This window comes from Tachyglossus aculeatus, chromosome 16, assembly GCF_015852505.1.
Source record: "Tachyglossus aculeatus isolate mTacAcu1 chromosome 16, mTacAcu1.pri, whole genome shotgun sequence".
NCBI classification, from domain to species: domain Eukaryota; kingdom Metazoa; phylum Chordata; class Mammalia; order Monotremata; family Tachyglossidae; genus Tachyglossus; species Tachyglossus aculeatus.
Window position 1 is genome coordinate 27,556,816 of NC_052081.1, and position 20,612 is coordinate 27,577,427.

The 20,612-nt window shown below is 41.9% G+C and overlaps 1 protein-coding gene across 2 annotated transcripts in view; it reads left to right on the plus strand.

Annotated features, from left to right (window-relative positions):
* SHTN1 (shootin 1) overlaps positions 1-20,612 on the plus strand; it is a 117,255-nt gene that overhangs the window by 64,204 nt on the left and 32,439 nt on the right. For both annotated transcript variants that reach the window (XM_038757686.1, XM_038757687.1), the window contains exons 10-13: positions 3,801-3,954; positions 5,661-5,760; positions 10,971-11,053; positions 20,383-20,492. In XM_038757686.1, the coding sequence (XP_038613614.1) occupies positions 3,801-3,954; positions 5,661-5,760; positions 10,971-11,053; positions 20,383-20,492 (447 nt within the window). The remainder of the gene's footprint in view (positions 1-3,800; positions 3,955-5,660; positions 5,761-10,970; positions 11,054-20,382; positions 20,493-20,612) is intronic.

Below are 20,612 nucleotides of genomic sequence, written 5' to 3' on the forward strand. Positions count from 1 at the left end.
GAGGCACCCAGTCGAGTAGATAATAGAGTAAAAATGAAACAAGGGAAAATACCTTTTTTATGGCAGGTGAAGTTATACAGGGAGAAGATAGCAGCAGACTCATAAAAAATTTGGAAAAATTCACCTACTCCATCCAAACTGTTACCTTGCTGGTTCAATCTCTCATCCTGTCCCGACTGGATTACAACATCAGCCTCCTCTCTGATCTCCCATTCTCCTGTCTCTCCCCACTTCAGTCTATACTTCACTCTGCTGCCCGGATTATCTTTATACAGAAATGGTCTGGGCATGTTACTCCCCTCCTCAAAAATCTCCAGTGGCCTCCTGTCAACCTATGCATCAAGCAAAAACTCCTCCCTCTCGGCTTCAAGGCTCTCCATCACCTTGCCCCCTCCTACCTCACCTCCCTTCTCTCCTTCTACAGTCCATCCCACACCCTCTGCTCCTCTGCTGCCAACCTCCTCACTGTGCCTCGTTCTCGCCTGTCCTGCCGTCGACCCTTGCCCACGTCCTTCCCCTGGCCTGGAATGCCCTCCCCCCCCAACATCTGCCAAGCTAGCTCTCTTCCTCCCTTCAAAGCCCTACTGAGAGCTCACCTCCTCCAGGAGGCCTTTCCAGACTGAGCCCCCTTTTTCCTCTCCTCCTCCCCATCCCCGCTGCCCTACCTCCTTCCCCTCCCCACAGCATTTGTATATATTTGTACAGATTTGTTACTCTATTTATTACTTGTACATATTTGCTATTCTACTTATTTTGTTAATGATGTGCATATTGCTTTAATTCTATTTGTTCTGATGATTTTGACCCCTGTCTACATGTTTTGTTGTCTGTTGCCCCCTTCTAGACTGTGAGCCCGTTGTTGGGTAGGGACCATCTCTATATTTTGCCGACTTGTACTTCCCAAGCGCTTAGTACAGTGCTCTGCACATACTAAGTGCTCTATAAATATGGTTGAATGAATGAATGAATGAATCTAAACAGTAAAATGGGGAAAAAAAGGGATGTGAGATGTCTGTCTGACCATGCAATTGGGTGTCAAAGAGTCAATTACTCTCCCCGTCTTAAAGCCTTATTGAAGGCACATCTCCTGCAAGAGGGCTTCCTTGACTAAGCCCTCATTTCTTCTCCCACTCCCTTCTGCATCACCCTAATTTGCTCCCTTTATTCACCCCTCACTCAGCCCCACAGCAATTATGTACATATCCATAATACACTTTTTATATTAATGTTTGTCTCCCCCTCTAGAGTGTAGGCTCACTGTGGGCAGGGAATGTGTGTCTACCAACTCTGTTATACTGCTAGTTTTTTTTAAAAATGGCTTTTGTTAAGCGTGAACTATATGCTAGGCACTATTTTAAGTGCTGGGGTAGATACAAAGGAGTCAGGTTGGACAGATTCCCTTTCCCACTTGGGGCTCGCAGTCTTAATCCCTATTTACAGATGAGGTAACTGAGATACAATATTGTTATATTGTACTCTTCCAAGCATTTAGTACAGTGCTGTACACACAGTAAGTGCTCAATAAATACAGTGTAACCATCTTAAAGCTACACCAAGTGTCCTTTGATGCCATGGTTGCTTCTTGAGGGCAGGGATCATGTCTACTAACCATATTGCACTCTTCTCAAGTGCTTAGTACCATCCTTTACAAAGATTGTATTATTAAGATCACATCTCCTCAAAGAGGCCTTCACCGATTAAGCTGTCTTTTCACTGGCTCCCTCTCCCTTTGGCATCTTCTGTGCATTTGAATATCTGACCTTTGGGCATTTGATATTCACGCCACCCTCAACCCCACAGCACTTACGTACATATCTGTAAATTATGTGGTATAAATTATTTAATCATATTAATGTCTGTCTACCCCTCTAGATTGTGAACTCTTTATAGGCAGGGACAGTGTCCCCTAACTCTGTTGTATTGTACTCTTCCAAGCATGTAGTACAGTGCTGTGCACATAGTAAGTGCTCAATAAGTATGATTGATAGAATGAGGGCTCAAACACAACTGATTGACTAATGACAGAATACCAGGTGACCTTTGGGTTGATATAGTGCTTATCAATCAGTGGTATTTGCTGAGTATTCAATGTGTGCAATAGCATTGTATTAAGTTCTTGGGAGAGTACAGTACAATGAAGTTGATAGATACAGTCTCTGCCCACAAGGAGCTTTCAGTTTAGAGGAGACAGACGTTAATCTAAATAAATTACGGCTATGTACATAAGTGCTTTGGGGCTGAGGGTGGCATGAATATGAAGTGCTTATAGGGTACAGGTCCAAGTGTATGTATAAGGCAGAAGGGAGAGGGAGTAAGGGAAAAAGAGGGCTTCATCAGGAAAGGCCTCTTGGAAGAGATGTGCTTTTATAATGTTGTGAAGATGGGGTTAGTAGTGGTTTGTTGTATATGAATAGGAGAGAGTTCCAAGCCAGAAGGGGGATGGAGGCAAGAAGTCTGCAATGAGATAGTTGAGTAAGTTGGTATTAGGGTAAGTGTGTAAACTTGATTGTAATAGGAAATCAGCGAAGTAAGGTAGGAGGAGGTGAGCTGATTGAGTGCTTTAAAACCACTGGAGAGGAATTGGATGTGGAGGTAGATGGGTAACCACTGGTTCTTGTTGAGTGTGGAGACACGGACTTACTGGTGTTTTAGAAAAATGATCCGAGAAGTAGAGTGACGTTTGGACTGGAGTGGGGAGAGACAAGAGGCTTGGAGGTCAGCAAGGAGGCCGATTCAGTAGTTAAAGTGGGATGATGATGATGATGGTATTTAAGCGCTTACTATGTGCCAAGCACTGTTCTAAGTACTGGGGTAGATACAAGGTAATCAGGTTGTCCCACGTGGGGCTCACAGTCTTAATCCCCATTTTACAGATGAGGTAACTGAGGCACAGAGAAGTTAAGTGACTTGCCCAGAGTCACACAGCTGATAAGTGGCCGAGCCAAGATTAGAACCCACGACCTCTGACTCCCAAGCCCGGGCTCTTTCCACTAAGCCATGCTGCTTCTCTATGATATGATAAATGCTTGGCTAAGCATAGTAGCAGTTTGGATGGAGAAGAATGGGAGGACTTTAGTGATTTTGTACAGGTAGAATGGCCAGGATTTGGTGACAGATTAAATTGTGGGTTGAATTAAAGAGATGAGTGGAGGATAATGCCAAGGTTAAGGCATTATCCTATGCTTATGGTATTACAACAATATACTAATCCATATTTAATTTTTAGATTAATACTCCTGATGATATCTTTTTCTGTGTCTCTCCCCTATTGGATTTTATGCATCAGGTGTACACCTAGCATTCTGCTGTGGGCATTCAGTACCCATCACTGACTGGCCTTCAAAGCCTTATTTAAGGCACATCTCCTCCAAGAGGCCTTCCCTGACTAAAGTCCCCTTTCCTCCTCTCCCACTCCCTTCTGCATCTCCCTGACTTGTTCCCTTTATTCATCCCCCTTCCAGTCCCACAGCACTTATGTATGAATCTGTAATTTATATATATTAATACCTCTCTCCCACTCTAGACAGCAAACTCGTTGTGAGCAGGGAATGTCCGTTTATTGTTACACTGTACTGTCCCAAGCGCTTGGTACAGGGTTCTGCACACAGTAATAGCTCAATAAATTTGATTTAATGAGTAAATGAATGACTTTCAACCTAGAATATGTGGTTGCCCATAATAGTAATAATAATGATATTTATTAAGCACTTACTGTTTGCAAAGCATTGTTCTAAGCACTGGAATCTGCTTTCTGGTGCCAAATCAAGAAACAATAACTACAGAATATGTGGATCCTATAGGTTAAAGAATTAGAAGAGCAGCTAGAAAATGAAGCACTGCAAAAGGAATTGCATAGTCTCAAACAGCAGTTGGAGCTCCTGGAAGAAGACAAAAAAGAATTAGAGTTGAAGTGTCAGAACTCTGAAGAGAAAGCTAAAAACTTAAAGCATTCAGGTAATGATATTTTTCTCAATGGAGAATATAATGTAAATGGAATCAACTGAACTGCTACACAGCTAGTAAAATTACATGTGCTGAAACAAAATTGTCTGTGGTATGTGCACTTTTTTAATAGCTGACCTTCTCTTTGCAAATACAGAGTTTAATAACCTAAATTCTGTTATATGGGGAAAAAAACCCCAAGAAAACTGAACAAGGCTTTCAAGCCATGTTCCTCTTGCTGTCACCCTCATTACTGCCTGGAATTCCCTTCCCCTTCACATCTAGTAGACCACAGTCTCCACAACTTTAAAGCCATTATGAAATAACCTCTCCCCTAGGAGGCCTTCCCCAATTAATTTCTCATCTCCTCAACCTATAATGCCCCACTGCCACTTCCACATTTCTGCATCCCCTAGGCACTTATGTACTCCTGGGGTTGTGAGCATACATATGTGCATACATACATCCGTATTTTCTACACACTGTTACTTCCTTCCTCCTACACATAGCAGTTGTCTTCTATGCTAGAATGTTAAAGGTCCTTAAGGACAATGTCATATCTCCTAACTGAACTGTAGTCTTCCAAGTGCTTAGCGTACAGTGCTCTGCACACATGTGTTCAATACCTCCCAGGGGTTGTTTACTTTCTAGGGCTATTCTGTCAAAAGGCTTTTTTTGACTGAACATTTGAAGGATTCACCATTTCCTCGTGGTTAAATTTTAAGTAAATAGACTTACCCACAGACTGATTCATAAAACTATAAAAACCTTTTGTGATGCATTAATTCAGCTCCTGAAGAGAGAAGGGAGCATAAAATAGTCTACCATACTGGGTTGGGCAGTATATTTTCAGACTGTAGTTCAAGCAGCTAAAGCATATTCAGTAATAAAGACAACTGTTTTCCATTAAATGTTTTTTATTCATGTTTTAGTTTTTTAATACTCTAGATTTACACAGTGCTTTTATTTTTTCCTAAGATTTTTCACATTACCGGTTTCATTTTTTATGCTCACAATGTCCGTTGAGGAAGGAAGAGGCAGATATTATCCCTGTTTTACAAATGACAGAAGTGAGGCCCTGAGTAGTTAAGGGACTAGGCTAAGATCACACAGTTTAGCTGGGACTCAGTTCTTCTGATTCCCAATTCCATGTTCTTTCTACCAGGCCATTCAGATGATGCAAGACTGTTCTTTTAAGGACCCCACTGTAGCCACTGTTCTACCACTTAAGCGATAGAGAATGTAAATACATTTCCATGGGCATCGCTGACAAATTTTAAATAATTGTATGAACATTAGAAAATGAGGCAAGAAAACATTTTCAAATTTCTGTTGTGACTCTCAACAATAATAAATAATGGAAAAACCCCAATATTTGAATGTCCTTTTTAGATTCATTATTAGGGTTAATGTTAAAGAAATAATTCTACATCTAGTTGCTTGGAAAGACTGTCTTAGAAAATATTGTTTCTCATGACTGGTGTAAAGCAGATAATCACCATCATTTCTATAGAGAAACAATGCTTAGCTAGAATAATAGCAAATCAGACTGAAAAATGTCCTGCAGTATGTTTTAGAATTACTTGGTTTCGTTTGTCCTGGGTACTTTATTGGAAAACACCTGGCTTTGACTTGTGCAATGTTTTTCTAGTTTTGTTTTGATGACCTTTCTGATTGTTATTTTAACTGAAGGATCCTTCTTTATTGTTCTCATTCAGTTGACGAACTCCAAAAGCGAGTACACCAGTCGGAAAATGTAGTCCCTCCCCCACCTCCTCCACCACCACCGCTTCCTCCTCCCCCTCCCAATCCAATCCGGTAAGTAAGTAGGTGAAGATTGCCAGGCAAAAGATGGTAGACTTCTTTCTAAAAACTAATGGACACTTTAGTGCTTATTGTTCAGGTAGATCTTGAGGCTTCTGTTGGTCGATTTGCTTGTTTCAACCCCAGCGCTTAGTAAGTGCCTTGCACTTAGTAAGCGCTAAACAAATACCACAGTTATTACTGTAGGGATGTTCGGGGGTGTCCTGTGAGGAGAAGTGGGGAGACAAGGGCTTCTGCCCCTTGTTGAGCTAGTTTCAATTTCATAAGGGGCAGGATGCCAGTAAGATACACAGAGAGTCATTGTTTCCCTTCTGAGAACATTCTTCAGTCCAGTGTGTTAGGAGAAGCCTCCTCTTCTTTTTGTCCTGAGCATACTCCCATGCCTTCTAGAACCATCAGTAATAATAATTGTGCTATTTATAAATACTTCTTTTGTGGCAAAGACTCTTCTAAGCACTGTGGTAAATACAAGATAATTAAGTCCCACATTGGGCTCACATTTTGCAGATGAGGGAATTGAGGCATTGAGAAGTTAAGTGACTTGCCCTATGGTCATACAGCAGGTATGCAAAGGCGGAATTAGAAACCAGGTTCTCTGACTCCCAGCTCCACGTTAGGCCCCACTGCTTCTGCTTCTCTTCTTCAGCTAAAGGAGGGAAAAAACCTACCTTTTCCTCAGTTTGAGGGCTCAAATTGCTCAAGGGTTTTGAAGATCTGGGTACTGGACATGTTTTTAGCATTGGAAATCCCCATGCAAACAAGGCCTCTGATATTTCCCTTAGGGGCCATTACTTTGCCCCCACCTTTGAAGCATGGTATAGTGGATAGAGCACAGGCCTGGGAATCAGAATATTGTGGGTTCTGATCCTGGCTCTGCCACTGATCCTGGCTCTGCCACTTGTCTGCTGTGTGGCCTTGGGCAAGTCACTTCATTTCTTTGAGCCTCAGTTACCTCATCTGTAAAATGTGGATTGACTGTGAGACCCATGTGGGACAGGGACTGTGTCCCACCCGATTTGCTTGTATCCACCCCAGTGCTTAGTACAGTGCTTAGCACATAGTAAGCTCTTATCAAATACCACAATTAGTATTATTCCCAGCAGAGGCCAGACAGCCATAACTAGCAGTCCATTTCTTGGAACCCACGTGGAGTTGGAAGTGGGGCTGAGGTGCCATTACCTCCCACCTCCATCTGGGCCCAAGATCCTGTTGAGGAATTCTGGGAACAAGCCAGGTGCCTGACCTTGGCAACTGTCAGGGCTCTCTAGACCCCATAGGGCCTGTCAGCAGAACCACTGCCCCACTCTTGAGCCTGGGATAGCCACCTTCTGCCACCACTGCCCAAGAGGAAGCTACCTTGACTCCACTGAACCCTTCTGGGCTGAGACCCAGAGCTGCTCTTGCTTGACTGGAAGGGGTAGCAATAGCGGCAGAATACGGTGGAATCAACATGGCAGCAGAGGGGATGTGCTCTCTCCCCGTTCTTCACCCCTTTCCTATTCCTTTTTTCCCTAGCTCCCTGTTCACTTCCCCCTTCCCCATTTCCTCTCTTGATTCCTTTTCCCCTGGGCTGAGGGACTGGTCATGACCTGGATCTGGGTCAGAGACCTTTCTCTCCCCAACCAGACCCCATGTTTCATGCCGCTGCCCGGATTGTCTTTGTCCAGAAACGCTCTGGACATGTTACTCCCCTCCTCAAAAATCTCCAGTGGCTACCAATCAACGTACGCATCAGGCAAAAACTCCTCACCCTCGGCTTCAAGGCTCTCCATCACCTCGCCCCCTCCTACCTCACCTCCCTTCTCTCCTTCTACAGCCCAGCCAGCACCCTCTGCTCCTTTGCCGCTAATCTCCTCACCATGCCTCGTTCTCGCCTGTCACGCCATCGACCCCCAGCCCACGTCATCCCCCTGGCCTGGAATGCCCTCCCTCCCCACATCCCCCAAGCTAGCTCTCTTCCTCCCTTCATGGCCCTACTGAGAGCTCATCTCCTCCAAGAGGCCTTCCCAGACTGAGCCCCCTCCTTCCTCTCCCCCTCTTCCCCCTCCATCCTCCCGCCTTACCTCATTCCCTTCCCCACAGCACTTGCATATATGTATATATGTTTGTACGTATTTATTACTCTATTTATTTTACTTGTACATATCTGTTCTATTTATTTTATTTTGTTAATAGGTTTTGTTTTGTTCTCTGTTTCCCCCTTCTAGACTGTGAGCCCACTGTTGGGTAGGGACTGTCTCTGTATGTTGCCAACTTGTACTTCCCAAGCACTTAGTATAGTGCTCTGCACACAGTAAGTGCTCAATAAATGTGATTGATTGATTAACCACTGAGGGGCTCTTTGAATTCCCTCTGGAAGCCAGCGTGGAGGGCAACACTCCCACAAAGCTGTACCCCTCCCCTTCCCTAGCTCTGTCCCAAGTTCACTTCTGTGATTAACATGAGAAGGTGTTATTTCTAAGGGACTGTTCCAAATGATCTTATAAAAGGAATGATTTTTACTCCACAGATGACATGGACATAATAATGATGCCAAGGGAATTTTGTATAAGAACATTCTTTGGTTGATGTTTGTGAGCCATTTGAAAACCTCAGCTTGTGAAAAACTGACCCTTGTCATAAGGAAATCCCTTTTGAAGAAAGAACATGCTGAAATATAAACATTAACCCTTGGCTTTGTGCTCATAATGGATGATTTATGCCTAAATTTCCATCATTCTTTAGCTTGGAAACCCGCACCACCTTGGTTACAATTGCTTTTCAGCAACATCATTCTTAAAAAAAACAGCACTGAGACTACATTTACTGCTTTTTATGTTTTATTAACTGATGAGACCAGCTTAATCCTTTCACCCAGTTAGACATTCTTTTCCCATACTTTGCTGGTCAACTGGAAGAGAATGTAGAGTATGTTCCTCCTTTTTTCCTTCCCCGGCATGAACTTGACTATACCTTTCTAAAGATCATCTCATTACTTTCCTGGCTGTAAGACTATGGCATAATCCACTTTAAGCCATGACAGCATCTGAGGCAGAACAATTTTAACATGTGATCAGCCAGTCAGTTGAAAGAATTTCAGGTATGTTAAACTCTGCTGGGTTGCCCAATCTTTGAATATTTTATGATGCAGTTTTTAAAACTGGGCAGTTGAACAGATCTCTCTTTTGTGGCAACCTAAAGGAAGGCCACTTTTCTCCACAGTGAGAGTTGAATCCTCACAGTCTTTTTAATTGTTGCTGTGTGAAAGTGTGAAAGGCCAGGAGAATGGGAAGTGCAACTGATCAGAAAATTTTTCCAAAGAACTATTTGCAGTTAAGCTGATGAAAGATTTGAGACCGACAACCTTGCTAATAATAAACCTACCTAGAATATGTCATCTTTATATAGTTTTTAAAGAGCCAAAAAAGCTCCCATTTCATATGATTTTTTCAATGGAGACATTTTTAAATAGCATGTATTGGGGAAAAAATTTTCAATACAGAGCTTTCAAATAAGCAGCCCCTTTTCAAAAGAGTTTCTGGACAAGGTGATTGAATTCTCAAGATGTGACAGACCAGTTAGCTCTTGGAAAGTTAAGTCCAAATACAGGTGCATCATAACTGTACTAAAATTGCATGAATTTTCAGAGTTAAGGACCATAAAATGAGAACTAAAATCAAATTCAGTAGTTGTGCAGGTTATGCCTTTATAAGGCTTTCTATGAACGATGAAAAATTTGCAAGAGGGGATTATTCATGTAAAGGGATGGGAGGGCATTACTGGAGTTAGAAGCGGATATCAGGTGCTCGTTTATATGGATTTCTGACTTATAAAAGAAGGATGTCCTCCTAATTAATGATCACAACAAAACATGTTAAGGAAATAAGAAAAATCAATTCTAAATTCCATTTGTTTTGGGGATCAAAGAGAGTGACCTGCAAAACTGGTTCTCCAGGTGTCCCATTGCCACCTCTGGAAACACCACCAGGCTAGAGAAAACATTGACCTGATCCACTAATGATTTTAATTATGTTCTGGTTAGGATTTCTAATAAACCGGGGGAAGTACATCATTGTATCTGAAGTGTGTTTGTGCTTTTTGTTATCCAGTGGTGTTTGCTATTAAATCTATTTTTTTATTATATTTAAGCACTTACTGTGGGCCAGGCACTGAACTAAGTTTTGTGGTTACAAGCTAATCCGATTGGATACAGTCCACATCCTTCATGGGGCTCACGGTCTTAATCCCCATTTTACAGATGAGCTAAAAGACACAGAGAAGTTAAATGACTTGCCCAAAGTCACGCAGCAGACAAGTGGCAGAGCCGGTATTAGCACTCAAGTCCTCCAACTCCCAGGCCTGTGCTCTTTTTTCTAGGCCATGCTACTTCTATTTACTCATCATTTCTTTTCTTGTTCTAGGGCGTGTCAGAGTATATGGGAACATTTGGCCATACATCTGTTTCCATTTAATAATAATAATAATAATAATAATAACAGTGGTATTTATTAAGCATACTATGTGCCAAGCACTGTTCTAAACGCTGAGGTAGACACAAGGTAATCAGGTTGTCCCATGTGGGGCTCACAGTCTTAATCCCCATTCTAGAGATGAGGTAACTGAGGCACAGAGAAGTTAAGTAACTTGCCCAAGGTCACACAGAGATAAGTGGCAGAGCCAGTTTTATAACCCATGTCCTCTGACTCCCAAGCCTGTGCTCTTGCCACTAGGCTATGCTTTAAATGTACTCCAATCTCACTCTATAAGTATAGGAAATAAATCTGAATGTTTTCACAGCTCTGCTAGCTTGCTGTGGGCAGGGAATGTCTAACAACTCTGTTGTACTCTCCCAAGTGCTTAGTACAGTGGTCTGCACACACTAAGCACTTAATACAATGGATTGACTTTTACATGTGGGAAACTGTGAGGCACCTTTCTGTGGAAAATGTCCTAAAGCTAGATGCATAGAGCAAGTAAGTAAGCTGAAACTTGAGGGATTCTTTTTGCACTTTGACAGCTAAGAATTCTGCTATGGGATTTCTAGCCAGCAGTGAGGAATGATAGCACTATGTGAGCCCGCTGTTGGGTAGGGACCGTCTCTATATGTTGCCAATTTGTACTTCCCAAGCGCTTAGTACAGTGTTCTGCACACAGTAAGTGCTCAATAAATGCGACAATGAATGAATGAATGAATGTGATCCCTGACTTTCTTGTGGTCCTGAAAGGTCTCTCATGTCCATGATCCGGAAGAGGTCTCACCCTGGCAACAGTGGCGCTAAGAAAGAAAAGGCAGCTCAGCCCGAATCAGGTAAGTCATCAAAATGTTTATAGCGCCTCTAGCCTAAGAGCTCATATCCATGTTCTCATTATGTCCTCCCATATTTTTATATAGAAGATACTTCCTGGGATGTTTCTGTTGTGTGGTTCCATCTCAGCCACTTAGTACAGTGCTTTGCACACAGTAAGAGCTCAATAAATGCCACTGATTAATAGACTGGTGTGGTGTAGAGAAGAACTAAAAATAATTCTTTCAACCATGTACAGTCAATTAATTAATTATGGTACTTGTTAAGTGCTTATTATGTGCAGGCACTGTTCCAAGCACTGGTGTAGATACAAGCTAATCAGTTTGGACACAGTTCATGTCCCACATGGGACTCACAGTCTTAATCCCCGTTTTGCAGATGAGGTCACTGAGTTGCCCAAGATCACAAAGCAGAGAAGTGGTGGAGCCAGGGACTAGAACACAGGACCTTCTGACCCCCAGGCTAATGCACTACCCACTAGCCCATGCTGAGTCAATCCCTTTGGAGACTTGTACTTCAATTTTAAGGAAATGTTTGTAGTTTATGATAGGTTTTCAACCTGTTTTAAAGAAAACTTTTCCAGTAGCCTAAAGATTTTGCATATTAATCAGTGGTATTTATTGGGTACTTTATGTGCAAAGCATTGTACTAAGCTCATATGCTCACAGTAGATGCTTAACAAGGTCAATAGTCTTCCATTTTGTGGCTTCAGAGTCCAGTGTTGTGTTCCTTCCTGAATGATACCTCAGGAGCCTTCTGTAGCCACCTGAACATTGGAAACTAAGACCCCAATTGATCCTGTCCCCTGCCTTGAAATTAGTGCTGCTAATTTGACAGCTAGGGTCAATGTGTGTATCTTGGTGGGGTCTTAAGGCAGGTCCTCCATTCTGGCTGTGTCAAAATGTGTCTAATCTATGCGGGACAACTGTATACATTGTAGCATACAGCTATGTGTTTCAGCTTGCTCTTCACTTGAGTATTCTTGTTATCAGTCAATCCGTTTATCAATCAATTGTGTTGTTTATCAATCGGTATTTATTGAGTGCTTACCATGTACAGAGCACTGTACTAAGTGCTTAGAGTTCAACAGAATAACTGGACCTGCTCCGTACCCTTAACGAGCTTACAGTCTAGAGGGGGAGCCAGACATTAATATAAATAAATAATAAATAATTCACATATGACCCTCTGATTTCGAATGAATAAGTTGCTTGACTCCACCTTTGTCATGAAGAAGCCCCTTGTTCTGTGAATGTTTCCGTCTTCCACAAAGTCGCTGAGAGGTGGGATGAAAAAGGTACATTAACTGTTTTATCAGTTAGTGGTTGTAATTCCAGAGATGGTCGGAGGGCAGTGGCTGGGAGGCCCCAGAAGTCTAGAGTGAGTCAGGGTTTGTCTGTAGACTGTAAGCCCATTGTGTTCAGGGAATGTCTGTTGTTATTTTGTACAGTGCTCTGCACACTGTAAGCTCTCAATAAATGACTGAATGAATGAAATATGATTGGCTGCAATAACCCCAGCACTCCGCCTGAAAAGACCAGTCCAGGTTGCCATTGGGCATCTCCTTATTTTGGGTACTTGTTAAATGCTTACAATGTGTTGGACACTGTTCTAAGCACTAGGGTTGATATAAATCCATTAGGTCAGACACAGTCCCTGTCCCACGTGGGGCTCGCAGTCTAAGTTGGAGGGAGAACAGGTGTCTATAGTTGAGGAAACTGAGGCACAGAAGTGAATTAACTTGCCCAAGGTCACACAGAAGGTAAGTCGCAGAGCTGGGATAAGGACTTGAATCTTCTGAATCCCAGGCCCGTGCTTTTTCCACTAGGTCCTACTACCTCCTGTGGGGAAGGTTCATCTGAGAGTAGAGCTTGGAGGGAGAGAGAATTTCAGATTGGAGAGACAAGGGCTAGACTAGGCAATTGTTGCCGATGGATCACATATTAGAGAGGGCTCAGAGCCATGGTGTTCACCAGTATTTTTGTTTTCATATATTTTATAGCTCTGTTCCGCCTACTGATCATCCTGGCCAAATGGCACAGACAGACTTGACACACAAGGGTCCCCAAAAGGCTGACAAAGATTTTTATTTCTGAATAAAATAAGCCGACCAGTAAGAAAACATTCGTGATAGATGATGGAGCAACATAATTTTCTTCTTCAGATTTGGTCACAGTTGCCATTCATCTTTCCTGGCAATTGCAGGAAGGGCCCCAAGAGTCAGTTAGGCTGCTACTTAATGATAGTCCTTTCACCCCTGGTTCGAATGCCCTTCAGGGACAAATCCCTTCTGCTCTCCCTCTACTTAGGCTGTGAGCCCCAGGCGGGACAGGGACTGTGTCCACCTGATTATCTTGTATCAACCCCAGCATTTAGAGCAGTGCTTGACACAAGTGCTTAACGAATACCATATTTTTTTTTTGTTAAAGTGCCAAGCCATTAAGGTTAGGGCACCAGAGGGACATCAAATGCTGTGCGCTGCATTGGAATTTCTGTTCTCTACCTGGGAATAAATGCAGTTCTCTCACAAGGTGATCTCTTGTCACATTTCAGAAAGATCATCATCATCAAGATTTACCAAGCACTTGCTTGGGGCAGAACACAGTATAGATGTTTGGAAGCAGACAGTAAGATTAAAAGCCGTGGTGTCGTAATTTACAGTCTGATGGGGGAGGAAACCAAGATAATAATAATGTTGGTATTTGTTAAGCTCTTACTATGTGCCAAGCACTGTTCTAAGCACTGGGGGGATACAAGGTAATCAAGGTTGTCCCACGTGGGGCTCACAGTCTTAATCCCCATTTTACAGATGAGGGAACTGAGGCACAGAAAAGTTGTGACTTGCCCAAAGTCACACAGCTGACAAGTGGCAGAGCCAGGATTAGAACCTGTGACCTCTGACACCCAAGCCCGTGCTCTTTCGCCTGAGCCATGCTGCTTCTTGATACAAATGTCCAGCATGTCTTGATACAAAGATACAAATGTCCAGCATGGAGTCTGTATGTAGATGGACGAACTTTGTACAAACTTTGTGTTGATGAACATAATGACGATTACCAAGGTGTTAGGCAAGGCTGCTTGGGAGGGATTGGCAATTGTGACTGGTACAGAAGAGGAAAATTATGATCTCAGGGTCTCTGACTACCAGCATGTACCACATAACTAACCACCACATCCTCCTCCACACATCCAATGGGCTAGAAAAAGCAAATGGAAGCAGTCATGCCAAGTGAATATGGCTCATTCACTCTGCTACCACATCATGTCAGCTGCCTTCCACCAAATTTTGGAGCAGAGGTGTCATTACTGGGTTCAGTGGCCCTGAAATCAGGTGTTCAGATATGCTTTAGCCTGCACAGTGGCACTTGTTTTGGATATCCCTACATTTTATATTACAAATTACATTAATGTCTGTCTCCCCTGCCCCCAGACTGTAAGCTAGTTGTGGACAGAGAATGTGTCTACCAATTCTGTTGTACTTGCTTACATGCTTAGAGCACACAGTAAATGCTCAATAAATACCATCAATTGATTGAGTTAAAGCCGCCATTCTCAGGAAAGCTGGTGGCCCCAGGCAGTGAAGGAACAGAGGAGGCAGAGGGCACATTGGGCAGGCTTGGAAGGACCGAACTGAGAGAGCCCTCTGTCCAGCAGGCTCACCAGGCTCTTTGCCGATTGCAGAGCCGTGCAGTTGCCTGTGTTGTTGGTTATTAGGGTCTCTGCGCACTGTAATTTGAGCTTTATTTATGTTTCAATCTTGTTGTAGGGCAATTGATATGTTTTTAGAGGTTCAGGAGGGCAGTAGGAATAAAATGATTCTCTTTTCTGAAGCAGATTACACCCTTGGCTTGTCAAACTCAGCTGCCACCCTTAAAGCACATAAAGCATTCTAAATCTTCTCAATCCCTAACATTAGGACCCATACATTTTCCTATACTAAAATGGTATTTCACATACAATTTGTGGAAATGCAGTCATCATTTTTTTTCCCTTCCTGAATTCTCTCCATTAGATTGTTACCTTAAAGAATTGGTTGGAGTTGGTGATGTGGGACAATTCTGCAATGGCCTTTGAAACACCATTATGTACATGTCTAGAAAGAATCAATTGATCAGTTTTTTTTTTAGGGTATTGGCTAAACCCCTACTGTGTAGCAGGCCCTATACTGAGTGCTGGGCTGGATGCTAGCTAATCAGGTTGGACACAATCCATGTCCCACATGGGGCTCACAGTCTTAATCTCCATTTTACAAATGAGGTGACCGAAGCACAGAGAAGTTAAGTGACTTGCCCAAGATCACACAGCAGACAAGTGGCAGAGCTCGGATTAGAACCCAGGACCTTCTGACTCCCAGGTCCATGCTCTGTCCACTAGGCCAACTGAGTGCTTAACTGTGTGCAGAGTACTGCGCTGAATGCTTGGGAGAGTGCAATACAGTAGAATACAGGGAGAAATGATCCTTGACCTTAAGGTCTTTACAGACTAGTCCGGGAGACAGATATTTAAACAAATGTCAGGTAAGGGAAGCAACAGCGTATAAGGATATGTACATAAGTGTTGTGGGCATGGAGTGAGTATCAAAGTGCTTAAAGGCTACAGACTCAAGTGCGTAGGTGATGCTGGAGGGAGGATTGGATGGGGAGGCAAGACGTTAATCTTGGAAGGCTTCCTGGAACAGATGTTTTAGTGAAGTAATTTGATGATGTGGACTGGCATGATATTTGGAGAATGATTTCAATTGCTTTTTGCTAACCATGCTTCCTGGTACTTTTGCAGCACTAGCAGTGCCCTTGATACTCCTGATAATGAGGTTTTGCGATTATAGCCATGATCCGCCTATAATTGGCTTTCTTGAATGGAGCTTCCATGGCTGTTGGGACATCAGAAAATTTCCAGGCAGACAGAGGTGGCTGCAGAGGGACAGGTCAAGGTAGAGGCAGACAAACAGTGAGAAAAAGCATGGACCCCAAGTGGATTTTAAGATACCCCAAATATTTTGTGGGTCTCTCTTAATTTTTTATCATGAGACAGATTTTGCAAAGATGCAACAGCAGCAAAATTTTCCTGAACTTCCTGTACTGATCACTCTGAGTGTGAGGTAGGGGTGGGGGAGAGAGAGACGGAGAGGGAGAGAGTGAGTAAGTGTATTGGATAGGATCCAATGTCACTACTGCTTTTATTTCAGGGTCAGTCTAAGTTTCCTGTATTGTCACCCAGTGTAATAGTATTCAGTTAGTGGCACTCACCCAATGAGCCTTGTCCCCCACCTGTATAGGTGGGGGAACAGCCAGTTGGTTCAGTTTCATGGCAAGTTCACCCTTTGCCCTTTAATCTGGGCCTAGGGCTGCTAGGTGATTTCCTGTGGGCTCCTGCCCAAGCTCAACAGTGCATAGAGTGCCACTTTCTAGCAGGGTGAGGGAAGGCTGCATCCTTGTGCAGTGTTTCATGTGCCTCTTGGATACTAAAGGACAGTGGTTGGTCAAGGAAAAATGCTTCTGCCACCCCAACTTTCTTTGCTCCATGACCCTACCTCCTGGTGCCCTGAAACAATCAGTGGTATTTATTGAGCCCTTACTATGTGCAGTCCACTGTGCTCAACGGTTGGAAAAGCAATCATAATAATACCTGTGGTATTTGTTATGTGCTTACTATGTGCCAGACACTAGGGTGGTTACAAGCAAATCAGGTGGAACGGAGTCCCTGACCCACATGGATGTCTCAGTTTTAATCACCATTTTACAGACGAGGTAACTGAGACACAGAGAAGTTAAATGATTTGCCCAAGGTCACACAGCGGACAAGTGGCAGAAGCAGGATTAGAACCCAACTCCTTCTGATTCCCAGGCTCTATTCTCTAGGCCACACTGCAATACAACAGAGTTGGTAGACTCAATCCCTGCCCAAAAGCAGCTTATACTCTACAATGGAGGGGACAGATATTAAAAATAGATTATGACTATGGCCAGGGGAAAAAGAAGAGTATAAGAATATTTGTATATTTTTATATATAAGTTGGATCACACCACAGACTGGTTACCCAGGGATTGTCTGGAAAAGTCCCACATGATTTCCAGGGAGACCTAGGGTCCCAGATGATCCTGAACCCTCCTGGGACTCTGTTGCTCCAGGACAAGTATTCCCAAATACTTGCTCCGTGGCTCTACTGATTTTGTAGGGCGCTTAGCTGCAGAGACGTTATCTAGTGTTCCAGTGGCTGAGGCAGCACAGTCAGTTGTATTTATTGAGCACTTACTAGTGTGCTACTGTACTAAGTGCTTGGGTGAGTACAATATAACAGAGTTGGCACACATGATCTGTGCCCAAAAGGAGCTTACAGCCTACCAGTGTGTGCTTCTCTACCTCTGCAGGGGGTGTCTAGATGTCTGCTAATTTGGAGAAACCCAGGCTCAGTGCAATGCCATGTGTCTAGTAGTACAGTGAGGCCTTGCTGGATTTACAGGCCAGGAAGAATACCAGCTTCCGTGAGGTCTAACAGCAGAGAGCCAGGAGACAACAGCCTCAGCCTGATCTTTGACAATTTTTAGATGGGACCCTCTCTTTGAACAAAGACCCCAGGAAGGAAAAAAACCTCAATCCTTAACTTTATTAAAAATTTACTTATTGGAACTTGAAATCTCCCAGAACAATATTGATTAGGCTGTTTTAGGGCAAACAGACATGACTTCTGTTTTTAGATTTTTTTAATAGAACATATTCATATTAGAAAAAAGTTCAGAGCAATGCGGAGGTCCTTCAGCATATTTTGAAAGCATACAAATAAAAAGGCCATTAATTCAAGACAGAATATATTAGCAGCAAATGTGTCCCTGAAGATTTTATGCAGTGATAATCATATTTAAAATAACCCTCTAATATAGTTCTCCAGTGAAATTCAGACATTCATGTCCTTTCTCTCTTGGTAATGGCAAGAAATGGCAATTCAGTGCCATAAAGCATTCCTTTCTATGACACATTGTTAAAATGGATCTTTAAGATTGTTTAAATTTCAATTACTTCCTTATAGAAACAGAGTTGACTGGTTTCCATGATTTTCCATGAAGTATTTCACCCCCCACCCCCCAGGAAATTCATTATAATTAAAAGCTGTCTTCATTTGTTCATTGAATTTTTTTAAAAAAATCTCTGGAATTCTGGTTGTTTGATTAGGCTCAGATTACATACTCATGTAAACTAATAACAGCTGTAGAGTTGCAGAAAACATTAGTTATTCTCTGTAGATCTAGCTTTCATGTTTATTAGTGGTGTTTAATATATTTCCAGTTCTTGCAGAGCATTTTTTCGACCTTTTACCAAAAAAAAAAAAAAAAGGGAAAGAGAATATGTGTGTAGAAAGGGTAATGAAATAGGAGTGGGTAGGATGCATTCATTCATTCAGCTATTTTCTGCAGCCAACTTTATCTTCCTCCCAGACAATCAAGGCCTTTGCATTTGAAACAGATAAATTAAAGCCTGGTTTTAAATCTGTACACAGTATAGATAGCTGCCCTTTTCTGAATCATCACTGTTCTCCTGACAAGCAAGTTTGAGCTCCTGTTTAAAATTCCTGTTATATTGGATGCAGGGGCAGATTTGAATGGTGTTGACCAATTCTCCATCTGTCTGCCTTAATTAATTTTTGAATAGTACAATTAAATGGGTTTTAGTCATGTCTTACAGAGCATTAGTACGTTAGCAAGAAGTGTGTCAACTGTAGTGGGCTGTATGTTCAGCCATACTCAAAATGGTAGCTCCTCTTTAAAGTTTAGCTTTCTTGAAAACTGCTTTTTGTTTTTTGGGGGTTTTTTTGTTTGTTTAAAGAATAAATTTCAAAACATGGTCAGGTACCAGGTGGACAGACTCAGGGCTTGAGTTTGCCCATTTATTCAGGTGGTAGTTACTAACTCAGCAGGAAAAGAGGCATTTTAATTCCTATCTCCACTGTCCTCTTAAGGTATCTGAACTCCAAGTCTCCAGGGCTGGAAGCTTTCTTGGTTCTGGTTCTATAATAATATAATAATGATAGCATTTATTAAGTGCTTTCTATGTGCAAAGCACTGTTCTAAGCTCTTGAAAGTGTCAGGTTCTAGTTGTGGTAGCCTTGGGATTGTCAAGTTATGATTCAGTGTGTGTCTGAGGTTCGCTGATTACTTTTCAGTAGTCGCTGGGCTGGTAGCTCACCTACCTCACATTGATGTAATTTATTGTCATTATTATTATGTAATATTAGTGGTATTTTAAGTGCTAACCAATGTGCCAGGCACTGCACTAAGTGCTGGGGTGGGTACAAGCTAATCAGGTTGGACACACATTGTCTCACGTGGGGCTCACAGTCTCAATCCTCATTTTATAGATGAGGTAACTGAAGCCCAAAGAAGTGAAGTGACTTGCCCAAGGTTACACAGCAGACAAGTGGGGGAGTTGGGATTCGAACCCATGACCTTCTGACTTCCAGGCCCGTGTTTTATTCACTACACCATGGTGCTTCTCCTGCTAATCTCATCAGAATTAGTTTTATAGCTAGACCAGATTACATGAGAGGTGATTGGTTTGTTAAATTTATTTCCGCAAGTAACATTATTCCTGGACACGTACAAAAGCATTGGCCAAACACAGCAAATATAAAAAAAACTTCAAATGCTTGATCAAAAGACTTGAAGTCGTATGATGCTTAAATAAAAACTAGTATCTGCCTTTTGGATTTTACCTCAATTTATTTTATACTTTTTTGAGTATAAATTTCCCCTAACAAGAAAAATATATTCTATGAGATATATATATATATATATATATATATCATATCATATTCTATGATATTTTTTAACTGAGGTGTTGGTACATACTCCTTTGAACTAATTTATTTGAAAATGTCAGTCACTGAGATATAAAGTCTTCCTAAAGAAGAGCTTTCTAAAATAAAGGGCAAAATTTGTATTGAAATATGGAGAAATTTCAGAAGGATATTAGAACTTTAATAAATTTTGTAATTAAGTTGGCAAATGGAGCAAAGTTAATTTTGTTACAGGAGAGATCATTTTAAATACCACTAATCTGATCCTAGTTTTTAAAAATCCTATTATGATTTACAAATAAATCTGTTTCAGATAAATATAGACTTTAGTACTGGTCTGATACTGATCTAAAGGTATTTGAAATGGTTGGGAACTGTGCATGGTGACAATCTTTATTTGCATATTTTCATTGTTTTCGTCACAAATTGAAAAAAAATACTGGACTGGGAAAATAATTGTTTTGTATCTCAGGAAGAAATAGAAAATTTCTCTTTTTACCGTTCATTTTAAACCTGACCGTTATGTGTCTGTTCTTCCAACAGGGGAAGAAGTCACAGATCTGAAGAGACAAGCAGTTGAAGAAATGATGGATAGAATTAAAAAGGGTGTGCATCTTAGACCAGTTAATCAGGCAACTAGGCCAAAGGCAAAGGTATGGCAGGCTCATTAGAGTTTTGTTGTTTTACTTTTAAAAGTGGAAAAAAGGTTGAAATAATATCAAATAATAGAAAATACCTCCTATGCTTACTCACTATATTGTTTTATGAAACTA